This window comes from Thunnus albacares, chromosome 15 (genome assembly GCF_914725855.1).
Source record: "Thunnus albacares chromosome 15, fThuAlb1.1, whole genome shotgun sequence".
NCBI lineage: Eukaryota > Metazoa > Chordata > Actinopteri > Scombriformes > Scombridae > Thunnus > Thunnus albacares.
Window position 1 is genome coordinate 5660650 of NC_058120.1, and position 17048 is coordinate 5677697.

General features: G+C 39.2%; 1 protein-coding gene across 3 annotated transcripts in view; it reads left to right on the plus strand.

Annotated features, from left to right (window-relative positions):
- The window catches only part of rbks (ribokinase), a 40686-nt gene that overhangs the window by 1053 nt on the left and 22585 nt on the right, over positions 1-17048 (plus strand). For all 3 annotated transcript variants that reach the window (XM_044374059.1, XM_044374060.1, XM_044374058.1), the window contains exons 2-6: positions 2752-2813; positions 11294-11426; positions 12457-12520; positions 13033-13095; positions 14202-14366. In XM_044374059.1, the coding sequence (XP_044229994.1) occupies positions 2755-2813; positions 11294-11426; positions 12457-12520; positions 13033-13095; positions 14202-14366 (484 nt within the window). In that variant the 5' untranslated portion in view covers positions 2752-2754. The remainder of the gene's footprint in view (positions 1-2751; positions 2814-11293; positions 11427-12456; positions 12521-13032; positions 13096-14201; positions 14367-17048) is intronic.

Below are 17048 nucleotides of genomic sequence, written 5' to 3' on the forward strand. Positions count from 1 at the left end.
TATCTGACAGCTCTGGAGGCGTTACTGATTTGCACAATAAAGATTTATGCAAAGTTTATTGCACAGTAAGTCAATACTACATGGTGAATACTATAAAACATCACTATATGCAGTAGTAATATAGGTGTTTACATAATATTGGAGTACAGGTATAACGTTACGTGGAGAATTTAATACTTGCTCTATATATTTTTATTTACAATACTTTAAGTAAGTAGTTTGTAGCTTTAGTAAGCATCCACTTAAGTATATATCAAGGAAGTACTAACTTAAAGGACATGTTCACAGTTTTTCAAGTCTGTCTTAATATAACAGTCAGGTTCCCTAATGAACATTTTTTGCTGTAATCATTCCTCCTGTTCATACTGACCATAAGAAGATGCCTTTGTAATGTACTTACTATATAAGTGATGGGGACCAAAATCCATAGTTCTCCTGTGCAAATATGTATTTAAAAGATTATCTGAAGCTAATATGAAGCTTCAGCATCCAAATGAGTCAAATCAAGTAGATATCTTTCAACGTTACAGTCTGTTTAGTGCCAAAGTCCGTCTTTTTGTTACTGTTCTTCCACCGCAGCTTAACAGGGAAACACTGTCCGAGAAAACACAGAGAGGTAATTTGATGCTAAAAAAGACTGTAGATGTGGCAGATATCCACTTTATATGACTAAGTCATACTGCATTTTTGCACAAAATGACTGTGTGGACACACTGTGGATTTAGGCCCACATCACATAGGCTACATTGAAAGCACATTTGAAGGGGATCTTTTAAGAGCCAGTTTATACAGGAAGAATGATTACAGCGAGGAAAACCTCTTTCACCGTTCACATGGACACCTGACTGTTGCTTTAAGACACACCTCAAAAATTGTGAACCTATCTTTTAATTAAGTACTTGTATAATCATCTTTTAATATACAAATATACTGTATACTTATATGAGTACATAAACATTTATATAACCTATATGCACTTTAATGCTTGACTTTTACTTTTAAATCCTATTGTATTGTTATATTTCCCTTGCTTTTATTAATATAGTTTGTTCAATTAAGTTTAATGGTATAACCACATTTCCATCCTGATTATTTATAAGCAGCAATCACTCTCTGGGCCACATTACAACTTAATCAAAGCATCCACAGACTTTTTAATGCATCACACATCAGGTTCAAATTTACTCATATGAGTATACTTTAAAATGACATTAATATATAAATAAAGATGAGAAGAGAGGCATAAACACTGTATGAGTACGTGCAGCAAGACCAGTGGTGTTTCTACATCAAGCCGGTTTTGCTGATACGCGGCTGGGAAATTCCACCTACATGGGAGTGATTCAGAACTGCTCTCAAAGTACACAATAGAAACAGCCACAGTAAAATATGTTTAGTTGGTTATCATCCAACCATTAGGGATGTATTGCATTCAATGATATGAGGAGTTGTCTTATTAGTTCAACATTCAGCTATAGTTTAGTGTCCTTCTCAGTATTAAATCATTGGGACAGTATGACAATGATGAAAAAAAGAGCCTTTAACAAACTAAGTGTGTGTGTGTTTTGGGGACTGGGGGTGTAATGAGAGTAAAAGAAGTGTTTTGGTGATTATAGTCATTATATAATTTTTTTTTTTTAACTTAAATGGTCATATGATTGTAATAACAATCATTATCCAGTTAAGTCTTAACTGCCCAATCAGACGAAGGCAAAATATGTAATCTTACTAGTTTTTAAAAACGGGTTCAACAACCATTTCTTTTTCATTTTGCTTACGGCTCAGTCTAAATTGTTTAACCCTGATTTGCATTTAGACTAAACTGCTTGAATGTATGACTGCAGTCATTTTAGAGCACACTTTGCTCAATTAAGTCCCACAATGTGTGTGTCAACATGTAAATCATCTCTTAATTCATTCATTTGGCAGATATACTGTTCAGCTTGAGGCTGAGTGGAACCTTATGAGTAATGGTTACCTTTTACATATCTACTGTACAACGCTTATTCAGGTTGGTCAGCTATGATAATTCAGCCTCAAATTCAACATGCACAGGGAGAATTTTAAGAGGGTTCCCTGCTGTTTCAAGTGGTCTGACAATGCAGATCTCATAATATTCACCTGCAGTGGAAGCGTGGAGAGTTCTAGGCTAGCTTTTCATGCCTGCAGAGGGAAGACAATATGCTGCGAGATGTGGGAGAGAGAATTGAGCCATCCTACAGCCAGCGGCCAGGCTTTCCAAGTCTTCCACTGCCTAGGAAGAGATTTGAAGAGATTAACACACTAGCATTAGCTCTGATACAAGCCGAGGATTGAATTAATTAAAGACTTTGCCGGGCTGCGGTGCATTCACGTGGTGTAGCATTGAAATATCCCCACACCCCCAATAAGATTGGAACCTGTCCAACTCAGCCAGTGATGAATGCTCTATTTTTACCTTCTTCCTTGTTTCAGTCAAGCTCATGCTAATGTGGGAGATAAATAATATCAAGTGATTTTTGTTTGGAGGCTGTTGAGAAACTAGTTTACATATTTTGCCTGAAGTGCCCTCAAGGATTCTGCTATATTAGTCCTTGTCCTCGATTATGAATTGGTTTTACTGGAAAGGCCTGGATGAATGTTGGGAAATTCAAGAATTTCCTAAATCATCAACCTGTTATTCAAAATGAAGAATGGTAATCTTGTACTTTAAGATATTTCATGTCCAGAAAGGAGAACGACCAGCAAATAACACAAATGTGTCTTAATCAGATCATGACTGAAGAGGCTTTTGATGTGATCGTGGTTGGTTCCTGTATGACTGACTTGGTGAGGTGAGTAACTCAGACCTTGTCCGCTAATTGACCGCAAGCTAATGAAACAAGGTGTGCCAGATGTGCTTCCTTAAATTACCATAAATCAATCTTCCCATTTTATGAGAAAGCTTGGTACAAAATCTCTAACTAAAATGGGTTCAGGAAACTCCTCTGCTTCCTCAGGTGTGCCCAACAGGAAGCAGCACATTGGGCAAGTTTTCATTGCCATATTAGGACACGTATTTCAAAAAAGTGCTGCAGAGTTTCCCAACCTTTGAGTCAAGACCCTTCGTGGTATTTCTTAATATATAAATGATTTTGCAAGAAGTTTCTGACTGATATGTTTGATATATTTTTGATGAAATATTTCAAGTTCAAGCACAAGATAATTTAATTATGTCAACCAGAGCTTTTAAATAAATTAAAATAAATGAAACAAAACATCGGTCACACAAACATTAAACCTCTCAAGTGAGTAGTGTATAAACAATATGATACAGTCATCTGTGTATTTCATCATCTCTGTAAAAGTTAAAAAAAACCTTGTTTTACAGCACTGGGACCGGTATTTTGAAAATATTTTCAGTGGAGCTGCAACAATTAGTCAATTAATGGATTGGTCGATTGACAGAAAATTAATCAGCAACTATTTTCATAATAAATTCATGGTTTTTGTTATTTTTATCAGAAAAAATGCTGAAATTCTCAGGTTGCAGCTTCTTAAATGTGAATATTTTCTGGTTTCTTCTCTGGTTTTCTTTTTTCTGAATATCTTTGGGTTGTGAATGTTGGTCGGGACAAAACGACATTTTATGTTGCATCTTGAGCTTTGTGTAGCGTTGATCGACATTTTTCACCATTTTCTGACCTTTTATAGGCCAAACAACTATTATTGACAGATTGATCAGTAATAAAAATAATTGTTTGTTGCAGCCTTAATTTACAGGTCTATTTATCTGACTTTTAGTGGTCCCCAACCTGTGGGTTTAGGTTAGGGTAGATAAAAATGAAGACAAGATAAGGTATGAGAAATAAAATAGTATTCCTGCACACATAATTATGTTTATTTTGAAATTAATTAGGATAACTAATAGGGCCGTACAGGGATGCATTGAATACAGAGGCCAATGAAAGCAAATTTCACAATAAGCAAAGGAAAGCCAACAAATCCAGATTAAAAAAAACTGAGTTCAGGCCAAGGAATAAATACAATCCTAGCAATACAGGACAAAAAATAATAGAAATAAAGTAATGGGCAACATATACATCAACACGAGGGAGGTCACAACTCTAGTTGGCCTACCCCAGTAAAACCTCTGAGCTAACATGCAGACAAAATATTAACCCTATTTTTTTGCCTCTTTTACTTTTTTCCTCATTTTTATTTTTTCTAGTGAAATACTTTCCGCTCCTTTGGGTTCTAAAATTCTTTCAAATAAAACAGTCCAAAAGGGAACAAAACAGCCATGCTAGCAGCTCTGTGAGTCTGTAATTAGGTACAGTGGAGCTTTGAGTTAAATGCTAACGTCGGCATGCTAACATGCACACGATGTTAGTTGTTAATGTTAGTTTAGCGTGTTATATCATGCTAACATTTGCTAATTAGCACTAAACTCAAAGTGCAGCTGAGGCTGATGGGAATGTGTCCAGCTGAATGTGATTAGTTTTACAGATATTTGGTCATAAACCAAAGTACTAGACAAATAAAAGTTTGGACTTATCATGGTGAAGCAAGAGGAAAAGTCAAAGGATCAGCGAAGTTATTACACCTCATCCCAAGGGGGAACTTGAATGTCTGTACAAAATTTCATGGCAATCCATCTAATAGTTGTTGAGATATTTCAGTCTGGACCAAAGCGCTGGACTGACAGGCCAACCGACACTGACATCCTAGCTAGCATGGCTAAAAAGGTTAAACTGAACATTAATCATATCCACACTGCGACCATATCCTGCGATTAAAGGTCACAACTAGACATTACTTCACTTTGCAAGGTTACAAGCCAAAAGATTTAGGAACCACTGTTTTTAACTAATACAGTTTCACCACAGTGGTCTTTGCCGAAAACATGTTTCCCTTTATTGTTATTAATCACCACAACAACCACCATTTTCCTTCAGGGATTTTATTTTGACATGCATGCTTGTGGAAAATATGGCATATGGGGTGAAGGGTGTTTTCCATCACGGCTTGAAATGGACTGTACAGTCCTGTCTACACTAGAATAGAGGAAGTGGTCTAAACTTAGATAATGCTGCTGGCTCAGTGCTTGTCCTGAAAGCCCAAAATGTTATAGGGAACATCGATGGTCCTTTTGCTACTATCCATCTTTACATTTGATTTTAAAACCCTTAAAATAGTTTAATCAGCTGTTGTTCCAAGGTATTAAAATTGATTTATTACACCAGTAAGTTTTTATTGTTATACATAAACCAAAGAATTGATCCCGTCATTGACAAACGATGCAGGTCTGATCATCACTTGTGAAATCCGACTCAGGTTTTAAAGATTCAAAGTGTGCAGATGATAATTACTGCATACTAAAATGTCAGCGTTGCATCATCCTCATACGTGGTTCTTTAGCCAAATAAGATCCTTTCCCATAAATGGTTAGTCATCAACTCCAGTTACAATGAATTAGTTGAAAACAATTTGTCACCCTCATTTACCAAAACCTATGTGAGGAGTGATGCAATCAAACAGACACATGACGTTAATACAATGTCAGAAGTCTACATGGGCTCCAGCCAACTAAACGTCCAGCTGTCAGCGTGAAGAAGTGCGTCATTCGAGCTTGTGCGACCGTTTTATTATAAAGTTTCTATTGTATTCGTTTATGTAAAACCCGGGAAAAAAATAACTGTCACCTGGGTGCCAGCAAATGGCTGATCTGAACAAACAACCACAATCTGTGCTTCTGGGAAAAAAAAAAGTTTCATGGCACTCTTGCGAGCACGCACTCCAACTCAAGTTGTCACATTTTAGTTGTCGCTCTGTTCCACAAGTCCCCACTTATCAAAAACATATGCCTTCTCCTACTGTTTTTTTTTTTTTTTTTTTTTTTTGAAAGTATTTATTTTGTTGCTCATTAGCAATTCAACCCATGACTCTGCGCTTTGAAGGGCAGGAGTTGTCAATTAAGACCCTAATAAGCTAACGGGAAATGGTCTGTTTCTGGAAAGTGTGTGTGTGTGTGTGTGGGGTTGGGGCTTTTTGGATGGAGGTCAGAATGGGGAGAGGGGAGGGTAGTTGGAATACATTCGCACCCCTTCAAAGTGATATGCATGGCTTTGAAGTTAGAAATCCAGTTGTCTTGAACAGCCAGTGTTTGTGTGGTGGTACAATTGACTGACAGACATGAAGGCACACACACACACACACACAAACACACGCGCGCGCACACATACACTCGTACTCGCTCTCTCTGCTTCTGCCTTGCCATTCAAACACACGACTGTAATACAAATCTCTGTAACATGTTGTTATAAAATATCAGTCTGGCTGTAGAGCATACTATGCTCCATTTTTTACAGCATGTTGTTTGGTAGTAAAAGGTTGTGTGTAATTGCCGTCTATCTGCAGTGCACAGAGAGGAGGAGTAAAGCCAGCAAGGATTTTAACCCATTGTCAAAGCCATACAGTGCCCCCTACTGCCACACTTTACTGAATGGAGACTCTTTTCACCTGCAGCTGAAACCTGAGTTCCCCAAATTCTGGAGCAGATCCAATGTGTACCACAGGATTGTTTCTATAAAAGCACAGTACTCCTAATTTTATCCAATGTTTTTCATAGAATGGTTCTCAAATTTGAGCACTAGCTGTCAGGTAGTCAGTCCATGAAGTCATATTTCTTTGTGTAACTATTCCTCAAAATATTACTCAGTGCGTGCTACTGTAGCTGAAGTGTTTCATTCTTAAATGATTGGTTATTGTCATACATCTGCAGGTGAGTGCAAAGTGTTGGATTTCTAGCTCTTATATAACCTTTTAGACCATGTTTTAGTGCAGTGGTTTTCAGTCTTTTTGCTCCACAATTCGGATGAAGGATTGTGTACTTGTGATCCTTATGTCAATGTGTTGTGAGAATTTCTAATGATTTTCTGTTCTCCTATTGTTTTATTTAGATATTTTGAGGTCTGAAGATATAAAACAAGTCACTTTTAAATTTAAAATAAGCAATTTTTGAGCAAGATCTGAGAAAAAGTCAGGAAAAAGAATATTATTTTTATTGTTCAGTAAGGTACTATGAGACAGTGTTACTTTTGAGTGTTGTTGTCTTTTCAAGTAAAAAAAAAGATAAAATATTGGCTTCTAATATTATCTATCTAACATTTTCAATATTTCTTCTGTTAAAATTTCTGTCTGGCCGCCTTTTATGCAAATGTAAAACAAAAAAAAGAAACAAATATGTGATGTTTCCATAAGTGCGACCAATTCAGAAACTGAATAGGTTGATAAGTGGCTTATTATATCCCCAGATGTAGGCTGCTTCTGACCACTGAGTGAATAATAGCAACATGCACGTGGCTCCAACAAATGGTCTGACCACACAAAAATAAACACCCACGTCCTACTCCGACACTGAACCTCTTGTTAGCAAAGCAGCTTACCGTGTCCATGTAAGGTATGCTTTGTTGCTGAACCTGTTCTCTGTGAAGTCCCTTTACCTTGCCCTGATTTACTGAAGCTTCAACCAGAGGGACCTTCACAGACGAGGAAAATTACAGAAGATGAGAACAAAAACCTCTGCCTGAAGAGCTACTTGTCTGGGATATGAGTTGAAGGATTATCACACTTAAATGGCCTCTGTGTTTAGTTTAACCATGTGGTATCCATACTTATATGTATGTGTTGATTCATATAGGCAAAAGCTTGAACTCTCTCTGTTTTTCATTTGATTGTGAAGTTCACTTTGGATACTGTGTGTGGAACTGGAAAAACAAGCTCTAATTCAAACCTTGAAAACATCATTTCAGTTTGTTTTTGCCCAAGTCTACTTCCCAGTGTTCCTCACCAACAGCTGAGGAATTACTTTAATAGAGTCAGAGGACAGGGAAATGAGAGCCAGCCTCAAAGCAAACACTTGCACGTCACTGAACACCTGCTTTGGTTCCGTGGGAGAAAAAGCACTGAGGTTGCACTTTAGCACATAACTGTCCTGTTTGTTTGGTGCACTCACCACAGACAACAATAGACATGTGTCTCTCTGGGCATGAGGAGGCGTGGGTGGGTTTATTTAAGAATTTCGAAATGTGTTTGTTTAACTTTTATTGTATGTTAAAACTTTATGTTGCACTTAAATGTTTAGATCAAATATTATGCAACAAATCAGTTTCCTGGGCATTTTCATAAAACAGGAAGGCAGAGCATTGTTTATTGACCTGTGTAGGAAGGTCACAGAAATTCTCCTGTTCACATGACGAACCTTTCACCCACAATACCTGACAAAGAAACTCCCTTTGTTAGTTTAGTCTTGTCATACACTAAACAAGAGGGCAGGCAGAAGAACTAAAGTTCACTTTATATAAAGGTTAATTGTCTCCTGGATCTAGTTTTATACTAAAGAGGCAAATGAAAGAATGGTAGCAATTTTCTCATCTAACTCGTGGCAGGAAAGCAAACAACCATTTTCATATTTAAGCTTGACCCTCTACTAAAATTAACTTAAAATCCCCCAAAAGTTTGTGAAAGTGTCTCCTAAATCTAAAAAAAACTTGTTAAATCAGATACACTGCCTTTAAAAGATCAAACCTCTCAAGCAATTGTCATTGCAGCTCTTATGCACAATGAAATTTCATTCATACAGGCAGAAAATCAAATTGGTGATATCATATCCTCTTCCATCAAAAATGACATTTATTGATTGAGTACCTTCTTAGCCTATGTGAAGAAAACAAACCATGTGAAAAAAACAAACCTTATGAAACAGAATTTCCAAATACAAAATTTGCATTTGTATTTGAAGCAGATGGGTAGTGTGTCTGTACGCTAAAGTAGAATCCACCGCCAGTAGCCAGTTAGCTTAGCTAAGCACAAAGATTGACATGGGGAAAATGCTAGTCCGACTGTGTCCAAGGGTCCAAACAAAATCTGCCTACCAGCATTTCCAGTGGTGGAAGTATTCAGATCCTTTACTTAAGTAAAAGTACAAATGCAACAATGTAAAAACACTCCATTACAAGTAAAAATCCTGCATGAAAAATCCTGCTTAAGTATTACCAGCTTGATGTAGTTTTGCAGTAAAAGTAGTGGTTTATTAATACTGAAGCATCAGTGTTAGAGCAGCATGTTACTGTTGTAGCTGCTGGAGGTGGAGCTAGGTTCAACGACTTTATATACAGTTAGTTTCGTCCAGTGGTTCCCAGCCTAGGGGTCTGGCCCCTCTAAAGGGTCACTAGATAAATCTGAGGGGTCATGAGATGATTAATGGGAGAGGAAAGAAGAAAAAACAAAGTTCTGATACACAAACATGTTTTCAATTGGACTTTTTCTCTAATGTTTAATTTTTGGTGAAATATTGGATCATTTGAACATTTATTGAAATGAAACCATGTGAGAAGTTTAGAAGGAAAAATCACTATTTGGTGGAGCTGTTAACAACTCATAGACATGTGAAATGTGACCCTGACTACACACTGCTTTTTGTAAGACGTTAAAAGCCAAAAAAGTTGGAAACCACTGGTTTCATCTTTAACAATGTGTTGTATTTTAAAAGCTTGTTTTATTATCCATTGTGTCAAATCTTCATCTGAAAAGTAATTAAAGCTGTCAAATAAATGTAGTGGAGTAGAAAGTATAAAGTATCATCAAATGGAAATACTCAAGTAAGGTACAAGTACCTCAAAACTGTACATAAGCACAGTACTTGAGTAAATGTACTTAGTCACTTTCCACCACTGAGCATTTCCAAAGCTCACTAATTAACACGTTATATCTCGTTTAACTTAATTGCATAAACAACATGTTGTGGTTTTATAGATGGTAATATGCCAGACTATTTCTTGGCCGGGTGCAGTAACTTCCTGGAGTTCCATTGTCACAAAGTTTATACATATCTTTACATATAAAATACATATATATAAGACTTTCTTTTGGCAAAAATTTCTTGAAACAGTCTCTCAGTGTTTAAATGAATGTGTAGATTGGAATGTATGAGCGATATTTTTCTCACCAAGAGTCACACAGTGATGACACAGGTGCTAAAAATTTACTGAGACAGAAGCACCAAGAAGTAGTGTAGGTAATGTGTGTGTGGAGGAGGTGTGAGTGTATGTGTGCGTGTGTGTTTACATGTGTTCAGCCTTTGTTCCGTTTCCTTCTCACCATATTTCAGCCTCACTGACCCTACATCCTGTTATAGCTTTGGGAATTTTAGTGTTTTCACACGCCGGTGCAAAAACAGCAGCATTTATAACAACCTCCAGTGTTTGCCATCAGCGTCTCAGTTACTGGAAATCCTGGGATTGAGGGAACTTACTGTAATAGCACACCTGCCACAAACACACTCACACACACACACAAAAGTGTAAAAAAGAGCAACAACAGGGTGAAAAACAAGTTTATGACAACATTTTGCCATCCACAAATCCTTTGGCTCTGGGCAGCACTGGCCAGGGGCCAAACCACAGAGTCCTGACGTACAGTATGAAGCTGTCTGTTGTCTCTGCCCCATGTTACTCACCATCCACTCTGTGATTGGACGAATCAGGGAACAGACAGCTCTCCCTGAGGGCACCCACCTGTGGCATGTCAACCTTGAGGGGAGGGGAGTGACTTTACCCAACACTGATGAGTCAGGATTACTGGTGCAGCCAGTGTCAAGTTGAGACATCTATGCGTTTTGCCTGTTGCATCATTTGCAAATTTGGAGACGTTGCACAGGCATATCTGACTGAATGTCTAGGCAAAATCGTACTTTTTAGAGTGATGAAGCACTTTTTGAGTTCATGGTCTGTCTGTTTTTATTGTGGCTGTTGTGAGTGAGTATGGAATATGGGAGAGGTGAAAAAACACTCAAGGAAAAAAAGAAGTTTCCTATGCTCCATTCATTCTGGCAATGTTTGCATTTTGTTGACCTTTCTGTGAAAGACCTTCAAAAAACCAAGAGACATAATCTTCTGCAGACTGTACAAAAACCTCTCATTTGTGTGTTTTTGCACATTTTACAAGCATAAATAAATAGCGTAGCCAGGGAATGATTTAGCCCTGAAGGGTTACCTTCACATTTTGACATTTCCCCTTGTACCTTGGTTTGAATGCAGAACACTCACAATGCCAAAAAAAAAAAAAAAAAAAAAATCAAACTTTTATCTGCAGTTTAAAAAGTCTATAGAGTTGAGATGAAAAAAATAATTCACATTCAAACTCCAAGCATGTTTAAGCATCTGTGTAAGAGGGGAACCTTACATTTTTTTGGCCCCTAAATCTTATCAGATGAATTCCTTAAGTCAATCTGTACTCCTCGAGATTGTGCTCACTATCTGTGTTTTACCCTCAGCAAGGCACCAAGGCTACCCAAAGCAGGGGAAACCATCCACGGCCATAAGTTCTTCATCGGCTTTGGAGGAAAAGGGGCCAACCAATGCATTCAGGCTGCAAGACTGGGGGCTAAGACTGCTATGGTCTGCAAGGTATGACACCAGAATCAAGTTTACAGCCATACACTGCACCGCTGTATTAGTTTGTGTTTCAGTGTGTGTTTGTTTGGTTCCTAGCATGAATGTGTGTACGTCCACAGAGAAAAAAAGAGTTGCCAACCTTTGGCTCATCCATGTCTTACTCAGTACAAATAATCAGCCATCAGCTACCATAGTCCACCAACTAGTTAACAACTCCCAAAAACCATTGTTCACACTTAAGTCATTTCACCACATCAACTCTCCGTGCCTCATTTTCTCTTGATCAATACCATACCGCATGCATACGCCCACCCACGCTTGCGAGCCTTCAAACAATTCCTATTCCCATACCATACAACCCCAAGTCTCCAATCAGTAAGCTCAGAGTGGCCTTTCAACCCGAGCACTAAAGCAACGAAGCCCCACCTCTGTCAGAACAAAGAGGCCCAATCGATAACAACCCAGTGCGGGAGGAGCTCTCCGGGCATGGGGAGAACCCAAAAATAGACACCCGGGCTTGTCAAAAACATCCAAGACGGAAGACCGCTCTTCAAAGAGAATGGGGCCAAGCAGCCAATACCAGCCCAACCCACTATCACAGGCAGCTAGAAGTGCCCGCGTTTTGGCACGTTTTTTGAAAAGCGTGGGTTCGAAGTAGGCGCCTCTGGGCAAGGTGGGGACCCCTCCACAACCCAAAGTAGCTACAGATGTGGACATCCCAGTGCGGATCAGGCGAAGAGGGGAAGGAGGGAAAGAAAACGAAAGCGAGGTGGGCATGAAGAGGCGTGAAGGCGGGGTTATCGTGTCTTCAAGGCTTGGCGCAGCTGGTCGTGTGTTTGCACGTGTGTGCGTTTGTTGACTTTTGTGTGTTCGTTTTTGCACATTTTCGGCGGCGGCACTTTGCCAGTATGCTGGCAGGGCACACGAAAATCCAACCCAACTGAGGTTTGAGTATACTACTTTTCAAAAGTTGCCGCTAACCAAGTCTGACCCAGCTTGACACTTTCTTTGTTGTAATCGTTTTGCCTTCCATCTTTCCTAGGTTGGTAAAGACTTCTTTGGAGACAATTATATCCAGAATTTCAAGGACAATGGCGTACACACATGTAAGATAGATGTTTGTTTTGCATTACATGCCAATTTGATTGCTATTTCCATGTTGCAAGGCACAAAGATCACATTCAGGGCCATGCTTTTTAGTCTGCATTTGGTAAATTCTTTGTAGTCACTCAAGGCTTATGGATATACCGGAAAGTTTCTCTACTTTTGAAAGAACCCAGTGTTATAGCTAGTGATTGTTAAGCCAAATGGATTTGTTGTGAAATATAGTTGCTTTTCAAAGGCTATGCAGTGCACATTTAGACTCCAGATGTTTCTGGTCTGTCTACTTTTCATAGCCAAAACCAGTTATAGAGCCAAATGCACTTGCAAGCAATTAGTAGGGATTAGTTTGCTGACATTTTGTCTTTTTTTAGATGTGTTTGTTAAAAGTTGTTCTCAGTTTTTGGCCACAGCTTGAAAAAGAAAAAAAGCCAGAAAAAAGTTTATTTTTTTGCAGAAAGACAAATAATGCTTTCAAAGTCTATTTTGCACCTTTCATCTTCCCTCTCTTTCTCAGACTTTGTAGGGCAGACCTCTGACGCAGCCACAGGAGCTGCCTCCATCATTGTCAACGATGCAGGTAAATGCTTTTGCCGCTAGTCTATACCACCCTGCTGAGATCCTAAAAGCTCTTCGAGTTGTAGAAATGGTAGCATGCACGCACAACCAAGAGTGCATGTGTGCTTTAAGTGCACTCTTTCTCACTGTTTCTCACACACACACCCATGCGTTCTGTAAGGCCATAGACTCACCACTACTCAAGTGACTGTAATCGCTGCATATACACAGACGCACTCACATACACAAATGCTTAAGTGCACCAAACAATGCTGAGTATCCACAGGTTCCAATTTGCCACAATCCAAGCCCTTCCACGCAGAGAGCAATTTCTGTCATATAGCAAATACAGTCAGGTGATGTAAAACGCTGTGAGGTGTGAATGCACTATTGTGTCTGCATCCTTTTTCTACCACTTAACATAGACAGGAAATGTTTTAAAGTATATCCCCATATGTACAATGCAGTCAATTGTTAAAATCAATTGTTTTGTAAGTAGACACAGGTGTATCTAATAGTGGCACGTTAAGAGATAGAAATGCACAAATAATAATCCATAAAACACTGTGCTTGTGCCATTGTGCATTAGTGTGAAAAGATCAATCAATTATATGTGTTCAGCTCTTTCCTAAATTGGTAAAAAGGAAGGTTCAAGAACAAAACCAAACCAATAAATCAACTATAAATATAGCTATAGGAATATGAGGGTTTATGTGTTGAAAATTGGGTTTATCTTAAGTATTTTGTAGGTTACAATATAATGACAAATTGTGTTTATGCTTAATACAACAAGTACCTGAATGCCACAGTTCATTTAAAGTCGTCATTGATTTTGTAGTTCATAAATGCCTTGAAGGCAGATGGATTAGGTTACTGAAGAGTGTCAATGAGCTCCCATTTTACACTGATATCTAATTTCTTCAAAGCCAAATGTCAGTTGGTTTATTGCCCTTCTGACTTGGCAGGCACAGTTAGTAAAAATAAAATGTGCAGTATATCACTGCAGTTTTTATGTCATATAGCCCCAATTTAACCCTAGTTATGGACCTGAGAGTTCCCATGGAGTCTGGAAGTTATCATTCAGTGGCTGTTGTGTTCTCACACATCTCATTTGGTGTCCATGCACAGGTGAGAATGCCATTGTGATTGTGGCCGGTGCCAACATGCTACTAAGCAGCAAGGATCTACAGGAAGTTGTTCCAGCCATCAGCTGTGCAAAAGTGCTGGTTTGCCAGCTGGAGATCAGCCCGACAACATCTTTGCAGGCACTACGCATGGCTCAGGACAACAAAGGTGTGTGGGTGTCAATGTACTTCTCTGCTGCATATGTTTGTATCAATTGACAAACTTTACAAAACTAATTTAAAATGATAAGGAATTAATAAATTAAATGGTTTTAATCAAGACAGAAACTTCACCAGTGAGACTAAACTGAGGTTGAACGGTAGAAGCAGTTTACGGCCTTCCATTGGTTGATTCTGCTGCCAGTAAAACATGTCTGCACTCCTATTGGCTAGTTTTACTGCCGCTGCCTGTCTTTTTTTCTCCTGTTTGCACTCTTTCTTCTCTCTCGGGCAGTTTCACTGAGCAGGGTGCGTGCATTTGTCCCGCTCAGACAGTCAGAGCGGATCAAGCTCAGATCGGAGCTCAGAAGCCCTGCCCTGCTGTGATGTGACAGTGTTTATATCAAACAGCCCTCCGCTGCACTCAGACACAGAGCTGAGCAGCTCACTGTTCACCTGTTTATTCAAAGCTTATTAATATTAAATGTGTTGCATATCCAAATTGCGCCAAATTTGACATTGCACATCCTTGAGTCCCCAGCAATACACCCACCAAGTGTGAAGGCGATAGGATTAACGGTTCTCAAGACCTGTGAAGGACAGACATACAGACATATTTCTTCCTTTTTAGTTAGATGAACTGCAGTGCCTATTTAAAACGTGTCTGAGACATCCTGCAGTACGGCTGTGTGATATGACGATATATATTGTGTGACGAGAGAAAAATGTCTATCATGTCATATTATGCTATATAGTTCACACTCTTTACGGCAATATTTTTTGTCATTTGGAGTCTGTCCATCTTTTACACAGATTACATTAATAAATGACTCTTCTTGACTTCTTGGCTTTTTACTCGCAAAGCTTTATTTACAGTAACATAACGAGTTTAGTTGTTGTCATCTCTCCACCGCTGTCTGTCTCTGCTGCGCTGCACACATGCGGAGGGCTCAGCCCCGCCCGCGCCGAGAAAGAGCAGAGAAGCAGCGAGACGGCAACTATAAATGACAGCAAAACACAGTAGAGACTGTCTTTATTTGTGTTATTTACCAAATTTATGTGCGCTCTGTTAATTTCAACTCAGTGTGTGAGAGTCTTTGCTACAGCCACAGGGTAACGTAACCGCTGTGAAACAATCAGAAAATAACGTTTTATTGATCTGATTCACTGGCTTTCTCGCTACCAGCGCTCCCTCTCTTCATTCACCCTCTAGCTCACTTGACCACAGCTGTTCTCTCTCTCTTTTCCTCTTGTCTTTTTAAAGTGAGTTGGGAAGCTGACAGAAAAGTCTAACTTAACTTTTAACGTTATCGAACGAGGAGAAATGTCCTCCCCTCGTCCTAGTAACATCTTTGTCCTCCCTCATGGCAGAGTTTACAGCACTGATCAATCTGATCTCCGTCACACCTCTGAATCCAGAACACCTGCATGCTATGTAAAAGCACACACCGAGGCGATTTTATGTCGGTGGGGGAAGACGGAGGGGACGGACCAACTATTAATTCATTGAATTAAAATGTGCTGTATTGGGATAGGTATCATTATCAGGATATGAAATGACCTATATAGGGATATGAGATTTTGGTTATATCGCCCAGCCCTATCCTGCAGTAAGTCTTGAAGGTACAAGCCAAGTTTCATTCACAGTACACAGTTCAATAGGAGAGCTTAAGTCTCTTAAACTTTTTCAAGTTATTAACACTTCGGATGTAATCCCACCTCCGACCACATTGTGGGTTGCAATGGCAGAGTGGCGCTGTCCGTATTTCCACTCCTTGTCTCCACGTGCAGAAGAAGAAGCAAATCAACGTTGTTTATGAGATATATTTTATATATATTTCCTGAGAACCACACATACAAACAACATCACACTCGACACTGCACTTCCCTGAGTCCCCAGCAATACGTCCGCCAGGTATGAAGTAGATGGGATGAACAGTTCTCGAGATATACGAAGGACAAACATACATACATACATACATACATACATACATACATACATACAGACAGACAGACAGACAGACAGATAGAGAGTCCTTGCTTTATATAGACTAGACTAGACTAGACAGACTAGTGCAGTGCCTGTTCAAAACGTGCCCATTCGGAACGGCCCGATTTCTCAATACCTAGAGAGAACAGTGCCCATCCCCTAAACGCCTCTCATGCAGACTACTGGTAGACTCTACAATTTACGGAAGCTCCCTAAACACCTCACAAGCAGGCTATAACTAGATGCTACAATTTACCAATGCTTCTTAAACGCCTCACACATTGGGAGACTACAATTTTGAGTTGAGCTGAAGTTGATGGGATGAACCGCAGTACTCATTCAAAACATGGCTGAGACATCCTGCACATACATACAAAGTTCCCGCATGTGAGGAACAGGAATAGAGCTTAACTCTTTGAACTTTTTCCATTCATTCTCTGATAGTTCTTATCACTACGGATGTAACCCCATCTCTGTCGCAATGTGGGTTGCAATGGCAGACTGGCGCTGTCCGTATTTCCATTCTACAGCAATCCACCTGCCAGGTATGAAGTATATCAGATGAATGGTTCTCGAGATATGTGAAGGACAAACATGCATACATAAATACAAACATACATACATACAGACAGACAGAGATTCCTTGCTTTATATGGAGAGATACACAAATCTTATCACAAAGCTAGTACAAGTAGTAAACAC